We start from the raw sequence: 17,432 nt of genomic DNA on the forward strand, positions 1-17,432 counted from the left end.
TCAACAGAACGTTTTTTGTATGCCTCGTGGCTTAGAATTTCCAGTCCGAAAAGTGAAACCGTGCACGACTTTTAAATCACGCTCTCAGTTAACGACACACAGCATTAAAACAAGCCGTTCCATTGGCTGCAAGAATCCAAAAGTACATGCAGATGGTACTCGAGTTCGTCTTCTACCCTTCGAATCGGGTATTAATCAACACAATCCGAAGCACGTTCTGGGTGCCTGCTTGTTCGCTCATCATCGTTGTTCATTTATTATGATTGTAATTACTTACTTACAATATTTCCTACAAGCGATTACCGAACCGGCATCCGCAAACAGCGGCTGTGCAGCGAGATTGAGAAAGAAGCAAACATCCACCGGAGAACACAAACGCCTGTTGGGATGTGGTTTTGCTGCAGTACTTCCTCTCGCCTGCAGGTTGCAATATGCAATCGGTTTTCGCTATGGTTGGCAGTTAGTTCATAATTTTTTTTTTGTAAAAGAAAAAACTGTTCTTATACCGACGCACGGTGCCACCGACAAGTTGTGCAAGTGAACCTGAACCTGAAAGTGAAGAACCCGGGGAGTGATGATCGGGTGGGATCGCGACCAGCAGTATAGATGGATGCTGCGGCTGAGCTAGGTTTGCACTAGCTGGCAGATAAGAAAATGAGATTTTTAATAGCCCCAACCGTTGTCGTTCGGCAGGATGGCGTTGGGCAGCTTGAACTAACCGCGATCGTGGCGTTCACGATTGCTTTCGTCGCCTGCGGTAGTTGTAGCTTCTCGCAGCAGCGTGTATGTGTTTATGGTGGTTTCATTGCACTCCAGAGATGAAGGGAGTGATGAAGAAAAAAAAAATTCCAGCTGAATGATGGTGATGAGCAGCAATTGGTGGCCAACCGAGTGTATGTGGTGGGTTTTTCTTTCTCCTACTACCGCACAATTGTGGCGAAAGTTACGCTAATAGAATATCGATGCAGTTGATTGTTTTTTTTTTTCAGCGAGAACTACTACTGCCTGTGTCTGTGGGTTGATAGTTTTTTTTTGCTTTGCTTCATGCGCTAAAGTGAGTGAAATTTTATGACCAATCTGAGCTGTTAGCGGGTGGTACAATATTATACCCCATAATGCCATGCCATGCGTGATGAAGTGGACGTTAATTTCGAATAGCCAATAAAGCATTAGAAAATCATTCTACAAAATTGATGTACTAATAGCAATTTTTATGGGTATTTGAGGTAGCGAGTTCAATGCATTAAGAGAACCTCTAATACGAGTTATAAGAGAACTCAATTTGAGATTTTTTTTTATTTAAATAATGTTAAGTAATTTTTTAGAAGCGTTTGAAATAGAATAAAACACGCTTGTTAGTATCAGAGTCCAATACTTAATAATGTCGACATACGATCGACATTAAGTCGACATAAAAATTTTAAACGTAGCTAAGGTAAACAATTCGTAGCAAGCAATTTGTGAAGGTCGAATAATGAAACATAAATTATGTTTCATTCTTCTAAACGGATTAAAAATACATTTTCTTCTACAAAAAAAATTCACCTTTTTTGTAAACATCAAAACGATAAATTGTATAGCTTTTAGCAGCGAGCAAATTGCTTGACATTTTGTTTATTTATCCACTCACCATGTCATCCATCTAATTTTGTGTTTCTTTCTGTTTTATTTTCAGCACATCTCATAAAAGAAAAAGCCACAAAACTTTCTAGAGCAATAGATTGCCCCATCAGTCGCGCTCTTAATCAACAGCAACGGTGAGATTTAAATGATCGGAGAGGTGAACCATTATGTGGACGTTTTGTTTTACGTCATCTTACATTTACGCTCTTTAAGAAGTGAATCGTTTTATGCTGCAAATTTTCCTTTGCGGATGAAGTTACAGATGTCCAGGCTTCAAGTGATTCCGTAAAACCGTTCCATGCTAGGTTATTCGTGCTACGGTCCAAAGCTGATAGTGTGCCAGAGTGGTGTGGTCGGTAACTACGCTGTGCGGTTAGTGAAATATGGCAGTAAATTACAAATTATCCATAAATAGTGGTATAATGAAGCAATAATAAAGCGGAGCTGTTTAGCGGTAAGCCACCAAAAAACCCGGCGGTGAGCAGTGAGTGGGCAAGATTGTTGTAAAGATCTGGTACGTACGTGCTGCTGCGAGAGGTTTTACTTTCGACAGACAACGGCACAACGGTTCTGGCAAGAATAGAAAATAGTGGTGAAAAGCGCGGTTCGGTGTTGGGTGGTTTGGTTGGTAAAATTGGAAAATATTGCTTCGTGTTAGGAGTCGACTTCTTCACTGCCGCCACAACTTCTGGCGATCTTGTGGCGATCTACAGTTTAAACGTACCAAGACGAATCCCCCCCGTTCCCGGTAAAGGTATATCTTTCCGGTGGGATTAATTTTCTTCGTGCACCGGTGGGTTTTTGCGATGGGTGCCGGTACCCTGTGCCGGACGTCGTTCGGCCCAGCAGCAAAGACACCTCGGACCACCTTCGTCAGCAGGTAAGTGAGACCGAGATTGGACGATACGCTTGGTGTAAAAGGAAGGAACGCGACGAATCGAACCGCGCGATGTTGCGTTTTATCGAACGACGACCCTGCCGATGGCCGGCAATCGATAGGTACCGATTCGATAGTTAGCAAGATAGTTTATAGTTTATGCGCACAGATCTGGGGACCGAGATAGGTGGTGATGTCGGCCGAAAGCGTCGTAAAATTACGCGGATAAATTTGCTGCTGGCAGCAGGCATCTGAGGATGCTGAGGGGGCTGGGATGCTATTCGAGTGGAAGATTTTTGCCGGTACGATACAACCGTGTTGAAGCGATTCCAGGGCAAAGATATGCGTATTACCATCTGGTTTGTATTTTATCGCTGCTACGCTTTATCGTAACGACACAATCTCGGGTTTTCCGTAAGGGAAGGAAAAATATGTGCTTTACGCTTATGTTTTGTGGTGGTTTTTTACGGCTAATGTACCGAAATTGGTGCAGGAATCACATGTAACTTCAAACTCCTGGAGGTGATCGATTGCGTAGCTAAATTTAAAAAAAAGAGTTTCTTTTTCACAACTCAACCCTATACACTTTTAAGAATGTAGTAACTTATTACCCAACCAGGTCACCGATATGTTCCTAACATTCTTAATTGTAGGTTAGTTTTTGTTTGGTTTTGCTTCGGCTACACTGCTACACCCCTTAATTGATAAGGTACTGGCGTTAAGCTTAAACATTAAAAAGAACTTTCACGTGCTTATGCATGCAACAGCGGCAAGCCACCGTTAGCAATCCGTAACGAAGCGAGTCAAATGAAACATTTTATCAATTTTTGTCGTCGCTAATTCCTTTTTAAACAACTGCTAAGTAGCTTTTAATTATACACAAAGATCAAACATCTGAGTGAGACGGGATCGTAGTGACAAGTATGTTGCTTTTTTTTTGTTTCTCACTACTATTTTCACTCCCGCCCCCTCCTTTTGCTTACAAAAACTCCTGGAACCAAAAAAGTGTGTCATTTGTCGATCATTCGGCTAACCATAACCATTTTTCCGTGTTTCGAGCTGGGTCGGTTTGCCGACTGACGACTGACCGACTTTCCACTGAGTGTGTCGAAGGCAGTTGATCAAAAATTACCCATGCCCCATGTCCGGGCGTTTGGTGCCGGGCACACAGAGTGTGTGGGCACACTAATGCACACTCGATTAAAACTAATGGCTGATAATTCGAAAATAATGATAATCCCAGCGCTTGGCCACCGGTCTTTGATTGCCGGTCGATTCCAGAAGGGAAGTTTGGTAGGATTTTTGTCTTTTGGTAAACCACTTACCTTGTTAACTAAACGATGTCGAAGCAATTGGATGTCGTTGTTTGATTTTTCCATTTCTGTTTTTATATCCCAATGTCTTGCCGGTTTCTCCGTCTCCAACTCTCCAGGTTTGTTGATTGTTAGAGAGTGTTTTTTACTTCTTCTTTAATTTGGGTTGTAGGGCTCCATTCGTAGATCAATAATTAATCAAGATTCAAGCAATTGAATGACGTTCTTCGTCAGAAGCGTCTACACACGATCTTCGATCGGTTTCTTCGTCTGTCACACCGGTCCGGGTTCTTTGCTGCTTGGCCGGAGGTCTACCTTGATGCTACTACCGAACGATGCCTGTCACATTCGACTACACACGTCGGGTTGGTCCGCATCTTTATCGAGCGGCTTTTTTTTTTGCTGCTTCAAACGCTCGACGCGCGTCCTTCCATTCGGTTGGGCACGACCCCAACGGTTCCCCAATTCGCCGAGACCCTTCCCCGTGTACCATTCTACGCTGAGCGCTTCTTCGTGTCGGACCAAACGACTTCACTGTCGCCACACGGTTCAATCATCGGTGGATGGGGCTACGGGTGATTGTCGTCGTGGTTTGTGGCTGTCATAAAACAGCAGAAGACGTCACCCTGACTGGCTGGCTGGCTGGTTTGTTGACCTTTTATACGAGCCCTCCGGCACAGTCTCGCTGCACCGGTACACCTACGGAGCTGTGTTCTTATTTGCGTACGTGCCACCTCACCAACGTACAGGGTGGCCGTCGCCGATAAGCTGAAGTACCTACGCGCCGGGAGTGTCTGTGTGAGCTTTAACGCATAGATCGGTTCACCATTAGCTCTCAAAGTTCTTCATTTTTGCTGCGTTAACGAAGGTTGTGATGCAACCCTGGGATGTGTGGATATTGTTCTTCAAAGTGCATCCCTATCCCGCGAGACGATCTTTCTGCTCTGATCGGGACGCTGTCTTTGCCCTTGGAAGTGAGCGTAGGAGTTGCCAGTAAAGGTAGCAAGAATAGTGCCAAGATGGAGATGGACTACCGTGGGTGTTTTCTTCATCAACAGGAGCTTCTGTTCTGAGTCTGCGAACTCTGTCATGCGCTCTGTGGGGGATAGTTTGGCGTGAAATACGAGAGTATTAAGTAAAGGTGCAGTCTCTCGTTTGGTAGGTGGTGTGCTCGTGCTCCACTGATTAGATCCGTTCTGATAGATGATATTGGTCAGCTTATAGTAATATCTCCTCACTAGGAAGCATCCTAGATGCTGATGTAGTTGGAACTCGAGATGAATTTCCAGGGGAATTCTTGTGTAAAAGTGTAGGATGTATCTTGCAATGTCCAAGAATTGTTGCAACACTTGCTGTGGGTGGCTCGTTTGCGAGAGATTACTACTAGCTGTCAATAGAAATATGAATAGCCAAGTAATTCCCTTCACAAAGATTTATTGTGTTTCACGAAAATGTCCTCTCGAAACGGCTTAGCTCACATTCGGTAACGAGTACAGATTATCTGATAGATTTTAGGTAATCAATTACGGAGCAGATTGTCATGCTTTCAGGCAGTGAATCGATTGGATTGTTTCGATGTAAGCTTTCACCGAAATAATGCGCTCGATCGGTAATTGGTCTACATCCTCGAATGGTCGTTCTCCGCCAGTATGTTAGTGACCGGAACGCATCCGGGTATTGATCGGATGTCGTCGAGACATTAGAGACGCCTTTCGGATCTGGTCTTCAATCCCGCAAAGTTCAACTCCTGCAGCTAGACGACTTCTCGATACGATGCTTATGGGAATTCCGCCTTCAAAAAAAAAGGTACCACCGGAACGGAGTGTTACGAATTCGAACGCACGGTACGCTCGGCACGGATCTCCGGGATTGAGCGAGAGCCGTATTAATCAACTTTACACCCAGACGGGTCGACCGAACGCTTTTTACTGCAGTTTCGGTCGGTGTTGCTGGTGTCAAAATATTTTAATACTCACCCGGCACATTTCCATCGTGCAGCGAGCTGTGAATAGATCACACCGCGGGAGGTTGTTGCAGCACTGTACAAGAGCGCCGTACTTCCTTCGGGTGGATGCTTTCGTTCAGACCTTCAGTAGGGTGAATAGGAAATTTAATGCGTATGGATGAAAGGTGGATAGTGTAACAAATGCATGTAGCGTACGTTTTATAGCTTGCATTATTCTGTAACTTACAGTTCCGAACATAAGCTCCCGAATGCCAAACATTCTGAACGTCTTGTATTTCCTAATGTTCGGGGCCTAGATCATGATTGCAAGATAGCCAAGATTTAAACATCTTCCTTTAGCCACCAGATTGCCCTTCATAATCGCACCCAAGCATCTTTTTTGTCTGAATGCTTTAATTAGTGCTTTTTCAGACTGTTTTTTCGTGCGTATGTTTCTAGCTCATGTTTATGCTTTGTCTACATTGTGCAAGGTGACTTTCTCTCCTCGGGCACGTTTACCCCCCCCCCCCCCCTTTTGCTCCCCTGACTTTCATTGTGGTGTAAAGATTTTCTTACGAGTTTTTCATTTGCTTATCTTATCGCTTTCTTTGTCTACTGATGACGGGGATATGACTTCCCGCCCGATTCGTGGCCCTTCATGTAAGCAACGGCAGACACATCCACAACGATCATGGACGAGGGATTTCGTTCACCCGTCATCTGTATGAATGTTTTAAGTTTGATCTGCTTTTTTACATCTCGGTCGATCGAGAGATGAAGCAATATTTCATTATTCAGCCACTTTCCACCAATTCTGTTGTTTGTTTTTTTTCCCTTCTTCTTCTTCGGATGAGTGCGATTGTACCAGGCGATAGGTGAATACATTTTTTATTTTAAGTTGTTTTTTTTGTGGAAGCTGCTTTGGGATTGTGAGTTTTGTTAGTTTTTAGGCAATCATTATTACCTTTTTTCCCTATTCCCTACCCTTTCTAGTCTACCCTACCATACATGTGAATGGTATGGGTGTGTTGGAATTATAACAGAGCGATTACTTCAGAAAGATAAAGGGAAAACTAGAAAAAAATAATGTATGATCACTTATTGTTTATTGCTATTAAAATTACAACGCAACAAACGGTGAAAATAAATGTTCAAACAGCAAATCATTTAAGGGTACAAGTTAATTAAAAAAAATTGTCCCATTACAAGCATACAACACCTTCGTCTCGCCATATTGCGGTCACATTTCGCAATTGTTGTACTTAAAATAATTGATAAGTTAATTTTCCCTTTATCTTATCAAACCATTGCTACACGTTTCTTTACCTTTCGTATCGTAGACCTGCAGTATGTTGCAGCGGACACGTTACATCTGCATAGCCGCGATAGGCCTGCAATGTGAAGAATGTGTAAACATTTCATCAGATAATTGTTGATGAATTTGATTGATATTGGTCCCAGGTTGTGGGGAAGAAAAAACTGCAAAACCAACCATACCACTTTGTTTTTGGGGTATGACGATGCATTCGTCTTCATCTTCTCGCCTTCACACACGGACACGGACAAGCACAAACGATGCATAATTAAACCTGAACCATGTACATATCTTCATCGGAGTGGTAATTATAAGTTATGCAGATATGTTTAGCCAATGTTTGTTCGTTTTTTTTGTTGCTTTAATTCGTTGTGATGTGTTTCCGGCCCCGCTGAAGGTGTTCTACTCGGAACCGGACCGTCCGGGGAATAACTAATTTATTGGCCCTTAAAGGAACGTGAGCCAAGAATTGCTTATCGGTGGTACGCATCGAATCCGGCAGCACTAAACGCGACTTGCAATCAACCCGAACCAGTCCACCAGAATGTGGACCGAACGTGGACGTTTGACGTTCATTAACAGCGTGCCGCGTAACGCTTAGGCGAACTCATTAAGCAAAGGGTCGGATCGGACGATGGAATCGATTAATCATGCAACTAACTACCTGTAGCTGAGGTGAAGTAAAACTTGAAGATCTCTTTTTGCTGCTGGTAACTTAGAACAGGTGCAGTCTCATTTCGTTCCAGTGAGCGTTTCAGGTCGGGGTTTGAATTCTTGGACGAACCAATGACGGTCAAACGATTCCTAGTACGCGAGCACACACCGATGAGCATACCAGATGGGTTTTATGTTTGCCATTGCAGTTGTAGACATGGCAAGGTGGAACGTCTAGTGGCTAGGTCAGCATTATTATTAGCACCAGCACAATGCACACGAGCTGAGCTGCGTTTGTTTTACCACGTTCCATCGCATCGGATTAGTGTTGAAGGGAAATGGTTGACACTTTTCCAGCAAACGACAATGACGCTCGCGGTTCGTGCAGCGAGTGCATAATATGCAACTGCAACGAGTAACTAAGCAAATGTCCCGTTTTAATTCCAAGAACTTTCCGAATGCTTTATGTTTAGAAGTATGCGTGTTCCCTGGAACTGAAACTCGCTCCAATGTTTCATTAATAAAACTATTCAAGAATGAAGGTTCTTAGTTTTATTTTCCAACTTTCTTGTGTGTCTTACTCTCAGTACATTGTAGTTGAAGGCTGCAAGAAAATTGAGTACATTTGATGTTCTTAAATACCCACCACCGAGATCCTTGGTTAGTGGCGAAATGAAGCAACGCGAAAGCTTGGGCTTTGTTTGAAGAAATTCAACATTAAACGTTCGTTTTCTTCTGCGCTAAAGCTAATCTTTTGAAAGGTTTCACCGGTTCCACTGTACATACAGTGTATTGTTTATTTGCATCGCTTGTCCATTCGAGAGGTAACCCTTACGGCCTTGGTACACTCTCAACCCTTTTTCGAAGCGCGGGGTTAATCCAGCGTCTGCGTCGTTAACTTGGTAGCACCGATCGATGGGATTATGTTGGCGGCATAACCCCCATTTTTACTATCGACCATGTGTATGGGTCAAGTTAAATATTTAAACTGCCCCTGACGTGCGTGCGGAACGGGTTGAAAGTCTATCACCTGCCCAACTCGACCGGGGTTTGACGTTGAGATGCTAAGAAGGCGGCATGAAATATGAACTACCGTTTCGGTGACCGGGAGTGCTTAGACAGCTTCTGTCTGCACCGGGATTAACCCAATGGCCGGCATTGTCGAAGGGTCCCCGGACTGATGGAAAAGGTAATCAACATGCGTGCCTATGGACGTGGTTTGAATTTCTCCTGTCTATTTTGTTTGATGTGCGCTTAAGTTTCCGTGCGAGAGTATCTTCAAAACAATGGGTACGATATAATTAAAGTTTTGCAAATATTTTTTGTAGATTTGAAAATAAATGATTTGAGTTTGAAAGATTGGCGTACCCGCTTATCAATATCTCACGTAGCGTAGGGAAGTTGTTCGTCGATGTTATATTTGTAGAAAAGCAATTGGAACTGTTCGATGGAAGCGACTATTTACACAAATGTTTCCACTTGAAGCTTTGTGCTGGAACACCTACAAACAATCATAACTGATATGATATCAATTTTTGCCTTGCTGCGTTTAGTATCTGTCCTTCATTAATGATAAATACTCTTCTTAACGTTTAACAGTTAACAAACGGCGTAGACAAATTGGCGCTGGTAGCAAAAAAAAACCGCTTTAGATATGTGTAACCCTTACGCAAAAAGCCTCATTTGAAATCAGCTTCAAACACTCATCTGACCATACATTTGTGTGCGTCCGTACGCGATTGTCGCTCGCTTTCGAGAGTTTTTCCTTCACCAGTGATCGGTTTTTATCTTCCCAGCAAACTGATAAGCTCGTGTGTATCATGCCACAACGCAAGAAAAAAAAAATCCCCCGACCTCATGTTCGTGAAACGCACTTCAAGATAAGATCAACATTTACCTTTTTGGATGGAGCGACCGACAAAAACGAGCAACCTGTACGTTTCAGAGTTGGCATAGGGTTAGTTGTTTTAGTTTTCTTCGGGTTTCTTTTCAAACTGGGGTGTGTTCCAGAAAAAAAACTTCCCTGATTTGGGGTCGCATGACAGTTTTTTGGGGGGGTAACGTTTTGTGCGTGCACTGTTTGTCGGCAAGATCGTCTGTTTGTCTAATCTGGCGGCATGCATTTTTCTATCGAAGAGTCTGAATCTTTTTCTTGCTTTGTGGAGGTCGGTTGATGTGAAACAAAAATCAAAATAATATGTATCTTGTATTAATAGACTCGTTTGTTTTTTCCCTTTCGTAAATATAAACTGACGATTGAGAGAGAGAAAAATTTGGGTCAGAATAGCTGTAAGCCTCCGTTACAGAATCAGATCTAATACAGATGCTTCTATCTACGCGATAACACAAGATATATCTTATTTAGTTTCTAAAATTCCTTGTTTGATGTTATCCAATTTTATTTATCTTATTTCTACCCTACCAAACATTAGAAAGGATGTAAAAAAACTGTCAACTTCTCAACAACCGACATAGTTGCGGTGATAAGGCTTCATGCATACACAAGACATCCTCTATCGTAGTTCTCCAATTTCAAAGAGTGGCATTTCTGACTTAAAAGGCCGCTTCCTTTTGCAATGGAACGTCAATCGTAGCGGATGTAACGTAAAAAAATCATGAAGCGTATCAAGTTCAGCAAGTGCATTCTTTCGGTGACTTGTGGAACTTTAACATGAATGCCTAAACAAAGCCATTTTCAATGTGAAGATTTGTTTACAAAGAGCATTAGGTGAAAGATACTCAAAGGGTCGCTTGTGGTGTGATTTAAAATATCAACTTGCTACAAAAATATTATTTTTAATAAAGGAATAGTCACAATAGGAACCTTCAGACTAGCATAAAGCAATAGTTTACAAGTCCTCTATCACCTGGTAGCGTATAACCATTTCATTCATTCCACCAGCATAGTTTGGAGTGGCTTTAATCCGTTGCGATTTTTCCGTCAGTTTCAATTTTTGCTTCATCGCGATTATATGCAGCTATTAGTGTTGGTGACGGTGCTTACCGATCGTGCAAGGGATTGATCTACTGGACCCAGGTCGACGATCGGTCGGTGGTGACTTCATCCGATGGATGGCCGTTACACCATGTCGTGCACGATCATCCGGTACGGAATTTGTGTCAAGCCCTTCAAGCAGAAAAATCTCACCCATGGTTTTGCATGAATGAAGCCACATACACGTAGCCCTCCCTCACTCCGTCCAACCAACTACGAACCGTTGTGAGATGGTTTCATGATTGCCAGGCTTGGGACAAGCGTATCATTGGAGCAGTTGTTTGCCACAGTTTGCGGTGAAGCCTTCGAGTGCTTTTCAAACAAATCTGACTTGCTTGTGATGGAGCGGCTAGAGTTCTAGAGAACGCTGTGCTAGATCCGTGTGAAAATCCGTGATCGGTGGGGCAGTGATTGCATTTCGCACGTATGGGCAGATATGTGCTTGAAGCAATCGCGTTTAATGGCTTCAAATTAGCTAAGCGGTCACACATAATTGTCGCATTCGAATGCAATGATGCACCAAAATGGTGTTAAGTCATCGAAAGTGCTGGCGAAGGTTGTTTCGGTGGTATTTATTCAATGAGGCTTTTAGGTGATTGTATGTATTACGCAAATTGGAAATTAAAAAATTGCCGAAAGCTTTGACATATTTTATACTTTAAGCTTGAGATTTTGACATTAACTGATAGATGATTTTTGGAGAAACTTCAGAATTTGTTAGTATGAAGGACGAGATCAGATTAGACCAAAACTGCATATACTTTTCCTTGTGATACTTACTGATGAAAACAACAACTTCGGGAAGACACTTTATGATGTTCACCAGGATGTTCTTCGAGAATATGGTGTAGGAGCCGTCAATGCTTATCTTCATGGTAGAGTACGTGAAGTACTCGGCCTCCATGCTCGTCTGTTCCATTCAGGGTCAACTAGGTCTCGTCATCCATTACGGGACAGACGCTGACTTCGCGCTCAAAGACATTTTTCCACAACCTTTTCAACAGTTTCTTCTTGGTGTTTGCCTGCTGCTCGAATGCATATGGCCTCCACAAACGTTTTTGCATAACAATGTCTATACGATGTCCAAATATTTCTTCAGCTGCACCTTAGGCTCTCTTGCATTTTTTTTCAGACGAATGAAGATATTTTAAATACCAGAAAATTTAAGACTAACCGACATCAATTTCCTCACGATATCTTCATTTCGGTTTGGAGTTTATTAAAAATTAACTCATAACTCCATACGTTTTCTGTGAAGATCTTCGGTGAACATCCAGAAGTTTCTATTTATAAAATTGGTTGAATATGGGAAACCTTCAAATGAGCGTAATATAATTACCTTTGTGTATTAATATAGTTGCCTTGATTTCTCTCTACATTGTATGAAAATACAAATGCCCGTTGTAACTACATCCTGCATAATCAACTGGACTGTTGTTTTCTGTACCAAGCAGAAAGTGTCACTTTGCTGAGACTTACACAGCCTTTACCATGCGCAGCACTATCTATTATGACACCGGTAAAGGAAACGGCTCATTTGACAAATGAGTGGCCGTGCGGCGATTTGCTACAGTACGACCTCGTTCGTGTTGTACCCTGTACAAACGGCGGTTAAAAACAAAACCGGTGCACCCTGGTGCAACAGCTGTGGTGGTGAAAGTGCATCACCAGCAAATGCAGCGAACGACCCGCTGCAGCAACAGTGTAACATATGCGCCGAGACCAACGGACAGGCGTTCGCCTCTTGCTCTGTAGCCTATCGTTTGCTTAGGTCTGGCTGATGAAAACAAAATCAAATATTGACCGGAAGAAGATCCATGGAATGGAAGAAACCGGCCATGTCTAGCTGGTGTTACAGTGCAAATGGGAAGGAGAAACGAGATGACAAATTAGTTGAATAATATGCAAATGAGTGCGCCGTATGTTGATGACGCGTGGATTAAATACTCGTACGAGGTAGCGTTACGAGTTACGAGATGGTTACTTCATCCCGTTCATCACTCGTGGCGATGGTGACGGTTGTGGTGGCTCTGTATGGCGCCATCCTAGACGCCTCAGATAGCAGAGCAAAAAGAGTTGCGTGCTCTTACTTGGACAAATGTTTTCCGTGCAGATTGCGTATTGTCGCCCGATGCGACAAGGAAGTCTCAGGATTCTGTCGAATGACCTTCAACTTGTAATCCTACAATCAGTGGTCTTCTGTTGGAGAATGGGTTCCATCATTAACTTCATCCGTGTGGAGGAAAACTGCTCTGAAGTATTGCAATTTTTTGTTTTGTTCAAGAATGTGGTTGAGCAAGGTGCAGATATCAGAGGTGGATACAAGAAGTGGAACGTAAAATAGTTTTCATTCCTTCCGTTACAACTATCATAGAGCTGGGAACTGTAATGTAAGATCCTTAACTCGTTTTTATCATGTCCGTACGCTTGTTCTTAGGCGTATACTAGTGTCGTCGTTATGATCGGCCATACGCGATCATAGTTATCTCTTGTGGCCGTTTGTTCGGCAATGATGTTCGTGACGAGGCAGCTTCTTTTTACGCCGTTCCGATGCTCTTAAAGGAGACTGCGTGTAATTGCAGTTCAACTCGTTTAAACTGTAGCGCCTACAATTTATCACAGCGGTTGATGGTTTCTGGTTTGTTCCTGAGGGTTTTCAACCTCAAAAGCTGGCGTTTTGCTATGGTTGAGGAGAATACAATGTGAATATCAGAAAATCCTTGAAGTTGCAATATTTGTAACAAAGCGATCTTCAATAAACTTGTTGTCTAAAGTACATAATGATGACTTAACATTAAATATATTGCGATGTTATTTGTAGATGTTATTAATTCCTGCACTGTCATCAATTCTTTGCCATTTAAATTACTCAAAAATCAGATAAAGTCTCAAGAAGAATTGCATACAAAAAAAAAAACATATTCTCAAATTCTTTCTGTCTTGTTAAAATGAAAAGCGTTAATTTATAACACGAATCACTCAAACCTGCATCGACTTGCACACGATCGATCGATTGATTGACAAGAAGACATGTGCAGTAGTTTGGCAAATCTTGCATTCCTTCACGTGCAAGCAAACGGAACCGTATAAACACGTACCATCAACATGTGTTAAGCAGTGATTTCTATCTTGACATGCTAATGTTCTAATGTGCGGAATCTGTCGTTTTTTTTCTCTCCTTCCGCTGACCATTTTGTTTCTCAAACCGTTGGAGGAATGGAATTTGATCCTCTTATTTCTTGATTATTGGAGCTTATTTTGAATGTGCGTGACGTTTGCTGCTATTGCGCACTACCGTACAAAGATTGGGAAACATCATAAACCATTAAATGCAGTCCGGTGAAAGGCAAATGATCGTTATTTGTCGGACGTTTTGTACTGTTGTCGGTAAGGGGTCATTTTGTAGCCGTTCGGAGCCGTGCGATCTTTGAGTTTAAAAAAGAAAAGAATACTGCATGTCAAAAGAATGAGACTGAAGGTATAGAATTATCATACCAGCAGGAGATGGGTTTGATGACTTTGGAGCACGAGAGGCAGAGTTAGACATGATGCGATTGCGTGTTTTTTGGGAAGTGATTGCTAAAGTTTTGTTAATAAACTTTTTTTTGTATTTTTTATTAAAACAAATTTTATTTCAGTAATCGTTTCTCACTCGCTAACGACTCTACAACAGTTTTAAGTTAGGAACATTGGAGAAGTATATTGCTCAGTAAACTCCTTGCAGTGGTCCATCAGAAGACAGAAATCATAATTATTATTGCGTTTCTTCTGGTACGTTGCTTCGAGTTTTATAAACCCCCGGTGGAAGAATAAGAAACCGGCCCCAGGAAGAATCCACCGAAAAGTCTTCCGTATGCTACGATCTTTGTTAACGTCGTGGAGCGAATTGCTTGATGCGCAGGGTATTATTTTTCCTTCCCAACAGTTAGTTGTTCATCTTTCTTTTCCATGTGCCTTTTTCGCTTCGCCGTTTCACTTGCTAGCACCACTACGCGTAGAACTCCGTTCTACGCTTCTGTTGAGGTTTTTGGGACTTTATTTAAGTCAAACCAAGGGAACAAAAAATGGTTCCCCTGATTTTGGGCTTGCCTAGTGGGGCAGCTATGGCGTTTTTTTCTTTTTACTCGGAAGGTAACTAAAAGGCTTTAGTTGGAACCTTCCGCAGCGAATAGAAACGCGGAACATATCGAAAGTTTTTCTGCCGATCGCAAGGTCGCACGGTATGCGGGTTCAAGGCAATGCGTACCATCTTATCATGCACACATATGTTTGCGTGGCGTTTCGCGCCAGACGCGTTATGTTTGGTTAGATTGTTCGTTTGTGTGGTTGTTGTTTTTTTGTTGTGGTTTTTAGTGTGTGTTTCTTCGCTTTGCTGATTGTTTCCAGATGATAGTAAAATGAGTTGCAATGAGCCATAGAATATGGCGTTTTATTTTTCAAATAAACTTTTTTCTTCCTCTTATCTTAAACTGATAGTTTTAATTTCGTTTGCATTTTTAAATATTGTACGAATAAATAGAACAATTTTTTATTTTAAATACATATGTATGGTAGCAAATTTTATACTTAGATGTTTGACATATATACAAAATGAAAATGACGTAAATCATGCGTCAAACTTGCAAAATGACGTTCCAAAATATTCTATAATGCACAGTAAATAAACCCCGGACCAAAAATCGATTTTTCGCACACTCATCCGTGGTTGTTGCGGTTGCGGATTAAATAAAGACATCTCCATAAATGTACGCAGCATGTCCGTTCGACATGTCCGTTGAATTGATGTGAGCAAAAACCTTGTTTGATAGAGTTGTTAATGCCTGGTGCTGCCGAAAATCATGCACCCTTCATATGTTTGGCGTTGTGATTTGTATTGTTGGGCCCCGCATGTACGCTTTACGTTGGACGCAGTGAGCTGTTTCAAGGAGGCTGCGAAGCAGCGGTGGAGCAACAACGACCTCTTAACAAGCGCTTAAATAATAAAGCCGAATAAAACTCGACGAATGGAAAATGTACGGTAGTTATGGAAAGAGGCACCAGTTTGTGTTTGAGCTTTGGTAGCGTAAGAATGTTTTCAGAACAACGCAGATCAACTGATTCGAATATTGGAATACTCCATTCCTTTTACTGCACTTATTTATATGGCATGGTGAAATATCAGCCGTATTCATCCGTACCCATCGCTTCGGTCGCAGGTGATAAATTACGATGACTGCCGAAAATTTTTCGTTTCCCCGGCAGAGTGTTCCTGGGACGCGTACTCCCCAAAAATCGCCATGATCCGTGGGAGGATATTTGTGCGAATTTTATGCTATCGGCGTCGGTGTGAAGTCTTGTGACAATGTATAAAGCGAAGTGTGCAAGCCAAAAAAACCGGGAAGATTGAGTACTTTTTGGAAGAAAACTTCTTTGTTTATTTGTTTCTGCTGCAAGAGCAACTCCAGGGCGTGGGATGGAGTGGAAAGTTTGGGCAGCTTTGTGTGGGAATTATAATCAGCGCACACCAGCTTGGATTCATGGCAGGATGTTCACACACACAAAATGCATTCGGCTTTAAAGTAAGCAATTGTGCTGGGTGCATACGATCGGCGATGGCGACGAATATACAAACAACGCGCGATCGTTCTTATTCTTGATTGGCGCGAACATGACTTTTTGATTTTGGGAGTTTTTTTTGTGTAATGCATTTAATCCTCAATCTGGAAGTTTACCTCTTTTACACAGTTTTTTTTTCTCTTTCTCTTTCTCTCATGCTAGAGTCTTTTCCTCAAAAAAAAAAAAAAAACAAAACACGGACGGAAAGATTTATGCACTCCTTCCTGGCTCGTTATGTTCCTTTCGTTCATGGTTGTTACCTTGAACGTACGCCAGTGTGAAGTATCGTGTTCATTAATTAATTCGCGATTCAAGCATGATTTTAATTTTATTTGTGCTTGTTGTGCATTTTGGGGTTGAGGAGTTGGGGTGGTTTTACAGGAAGCCAACGATCATAGGGGTTAGCTTTTACTATAGAATTGGGTTTCTTTTTATTGTTTGAATATTGTTCAATAGGTGTTTGAAAAGAATGGTAAGTTTTACGATTTTGCTAGTTCTGTTTGTGTTCTGCTTCTTGAAAAGTCCACCCGTGTCAGGGAAGCCAAGCTTGCAAAGCTCATCATCGGTACCGGTAGCACTCATTTGGAGGTTGTTTTAGCTTTGCAATAAAGCTATAAAAAACAAATCTCCATCAAATCCCGGAACTGCTCGATCGGTACGCTGATGAGGTCATGCGGGAATAATAAATTGACGATCGAGAACGAGAGGTCGACCGTTCTCATGCTTCAAACTGTTAGAGAGAATACAAATAAGGGTAAACAGCGTGTAAAAATTGAAAGTTAATGCTTGCCCGCAGACCGAAGTGATGATTTTGTTGTTTAGGTTGTTGCGAGCAACCAAATGGTTGTTTATTTATGTACATTACACATTACTTTGTTATCAGAATGTGGTCTTTGTTTTGCTCGTCCGTACCCTTTTGTTGATAGTGGTCGTTCGATGAATTTGTGCGATAAACTGTTTGTGTATGATTTTTGTTTTGTTTTATTCATTTTGCTCATCGTGTCATGCGTCACCCTTGCAAATCACGGGTTGCGACTACGTGATTCGTGGCACGGAAACGTTGGATTCGCATTTAGTTGCATTTGTACTTCCCGCGCTCGAACAACGTACTGATT

At 42.0% G+C, this 17,432-nt stretch overlaps 1 protein-coding gene across 2 annotated transcripts in view; it reads left to right on the forward strand.

Annotated features, from left to right (window-relative positions):
- The window catches only part of LOC125764930 (semaphorin-5A), a 120,062-nt gene that overhangs the window by 4,835 nt on the left and 97,795 nt on the right, over nucleotides 1–17,432 (forward strand). For both annotated transcript variants that reach the window (XM_049429661.1, XM_049429660.1), the window contains exon 2: nucleotides 1,676–2,503. In XM_049429661.1, coding sequence (XP_049285618.1) covers nucleotides 2,430–2,503 — 74 coding nt within the window. In that variant the 5' untranslated portion in view covers nucleotides 1,676–2,429. The remainder of the gene's footprint in view (nucleotides 1–1,675; nucleotides 2,504–17,432) is intronic.

Source organism: Anopheles funestus, chromosome 2RL (assembly GCF_943734845.2).
Source record: "Anopheles funestus chromosome 2RL, idAnoFuneDA-416_04, whole genome shotgun sequence".
Classification (NCBI taxonomy): Eukaryota; Metazoa; Arthropoda; class Insecta; order Diptera; family Culicidae; genus Anopheles; species Anopheles funestus.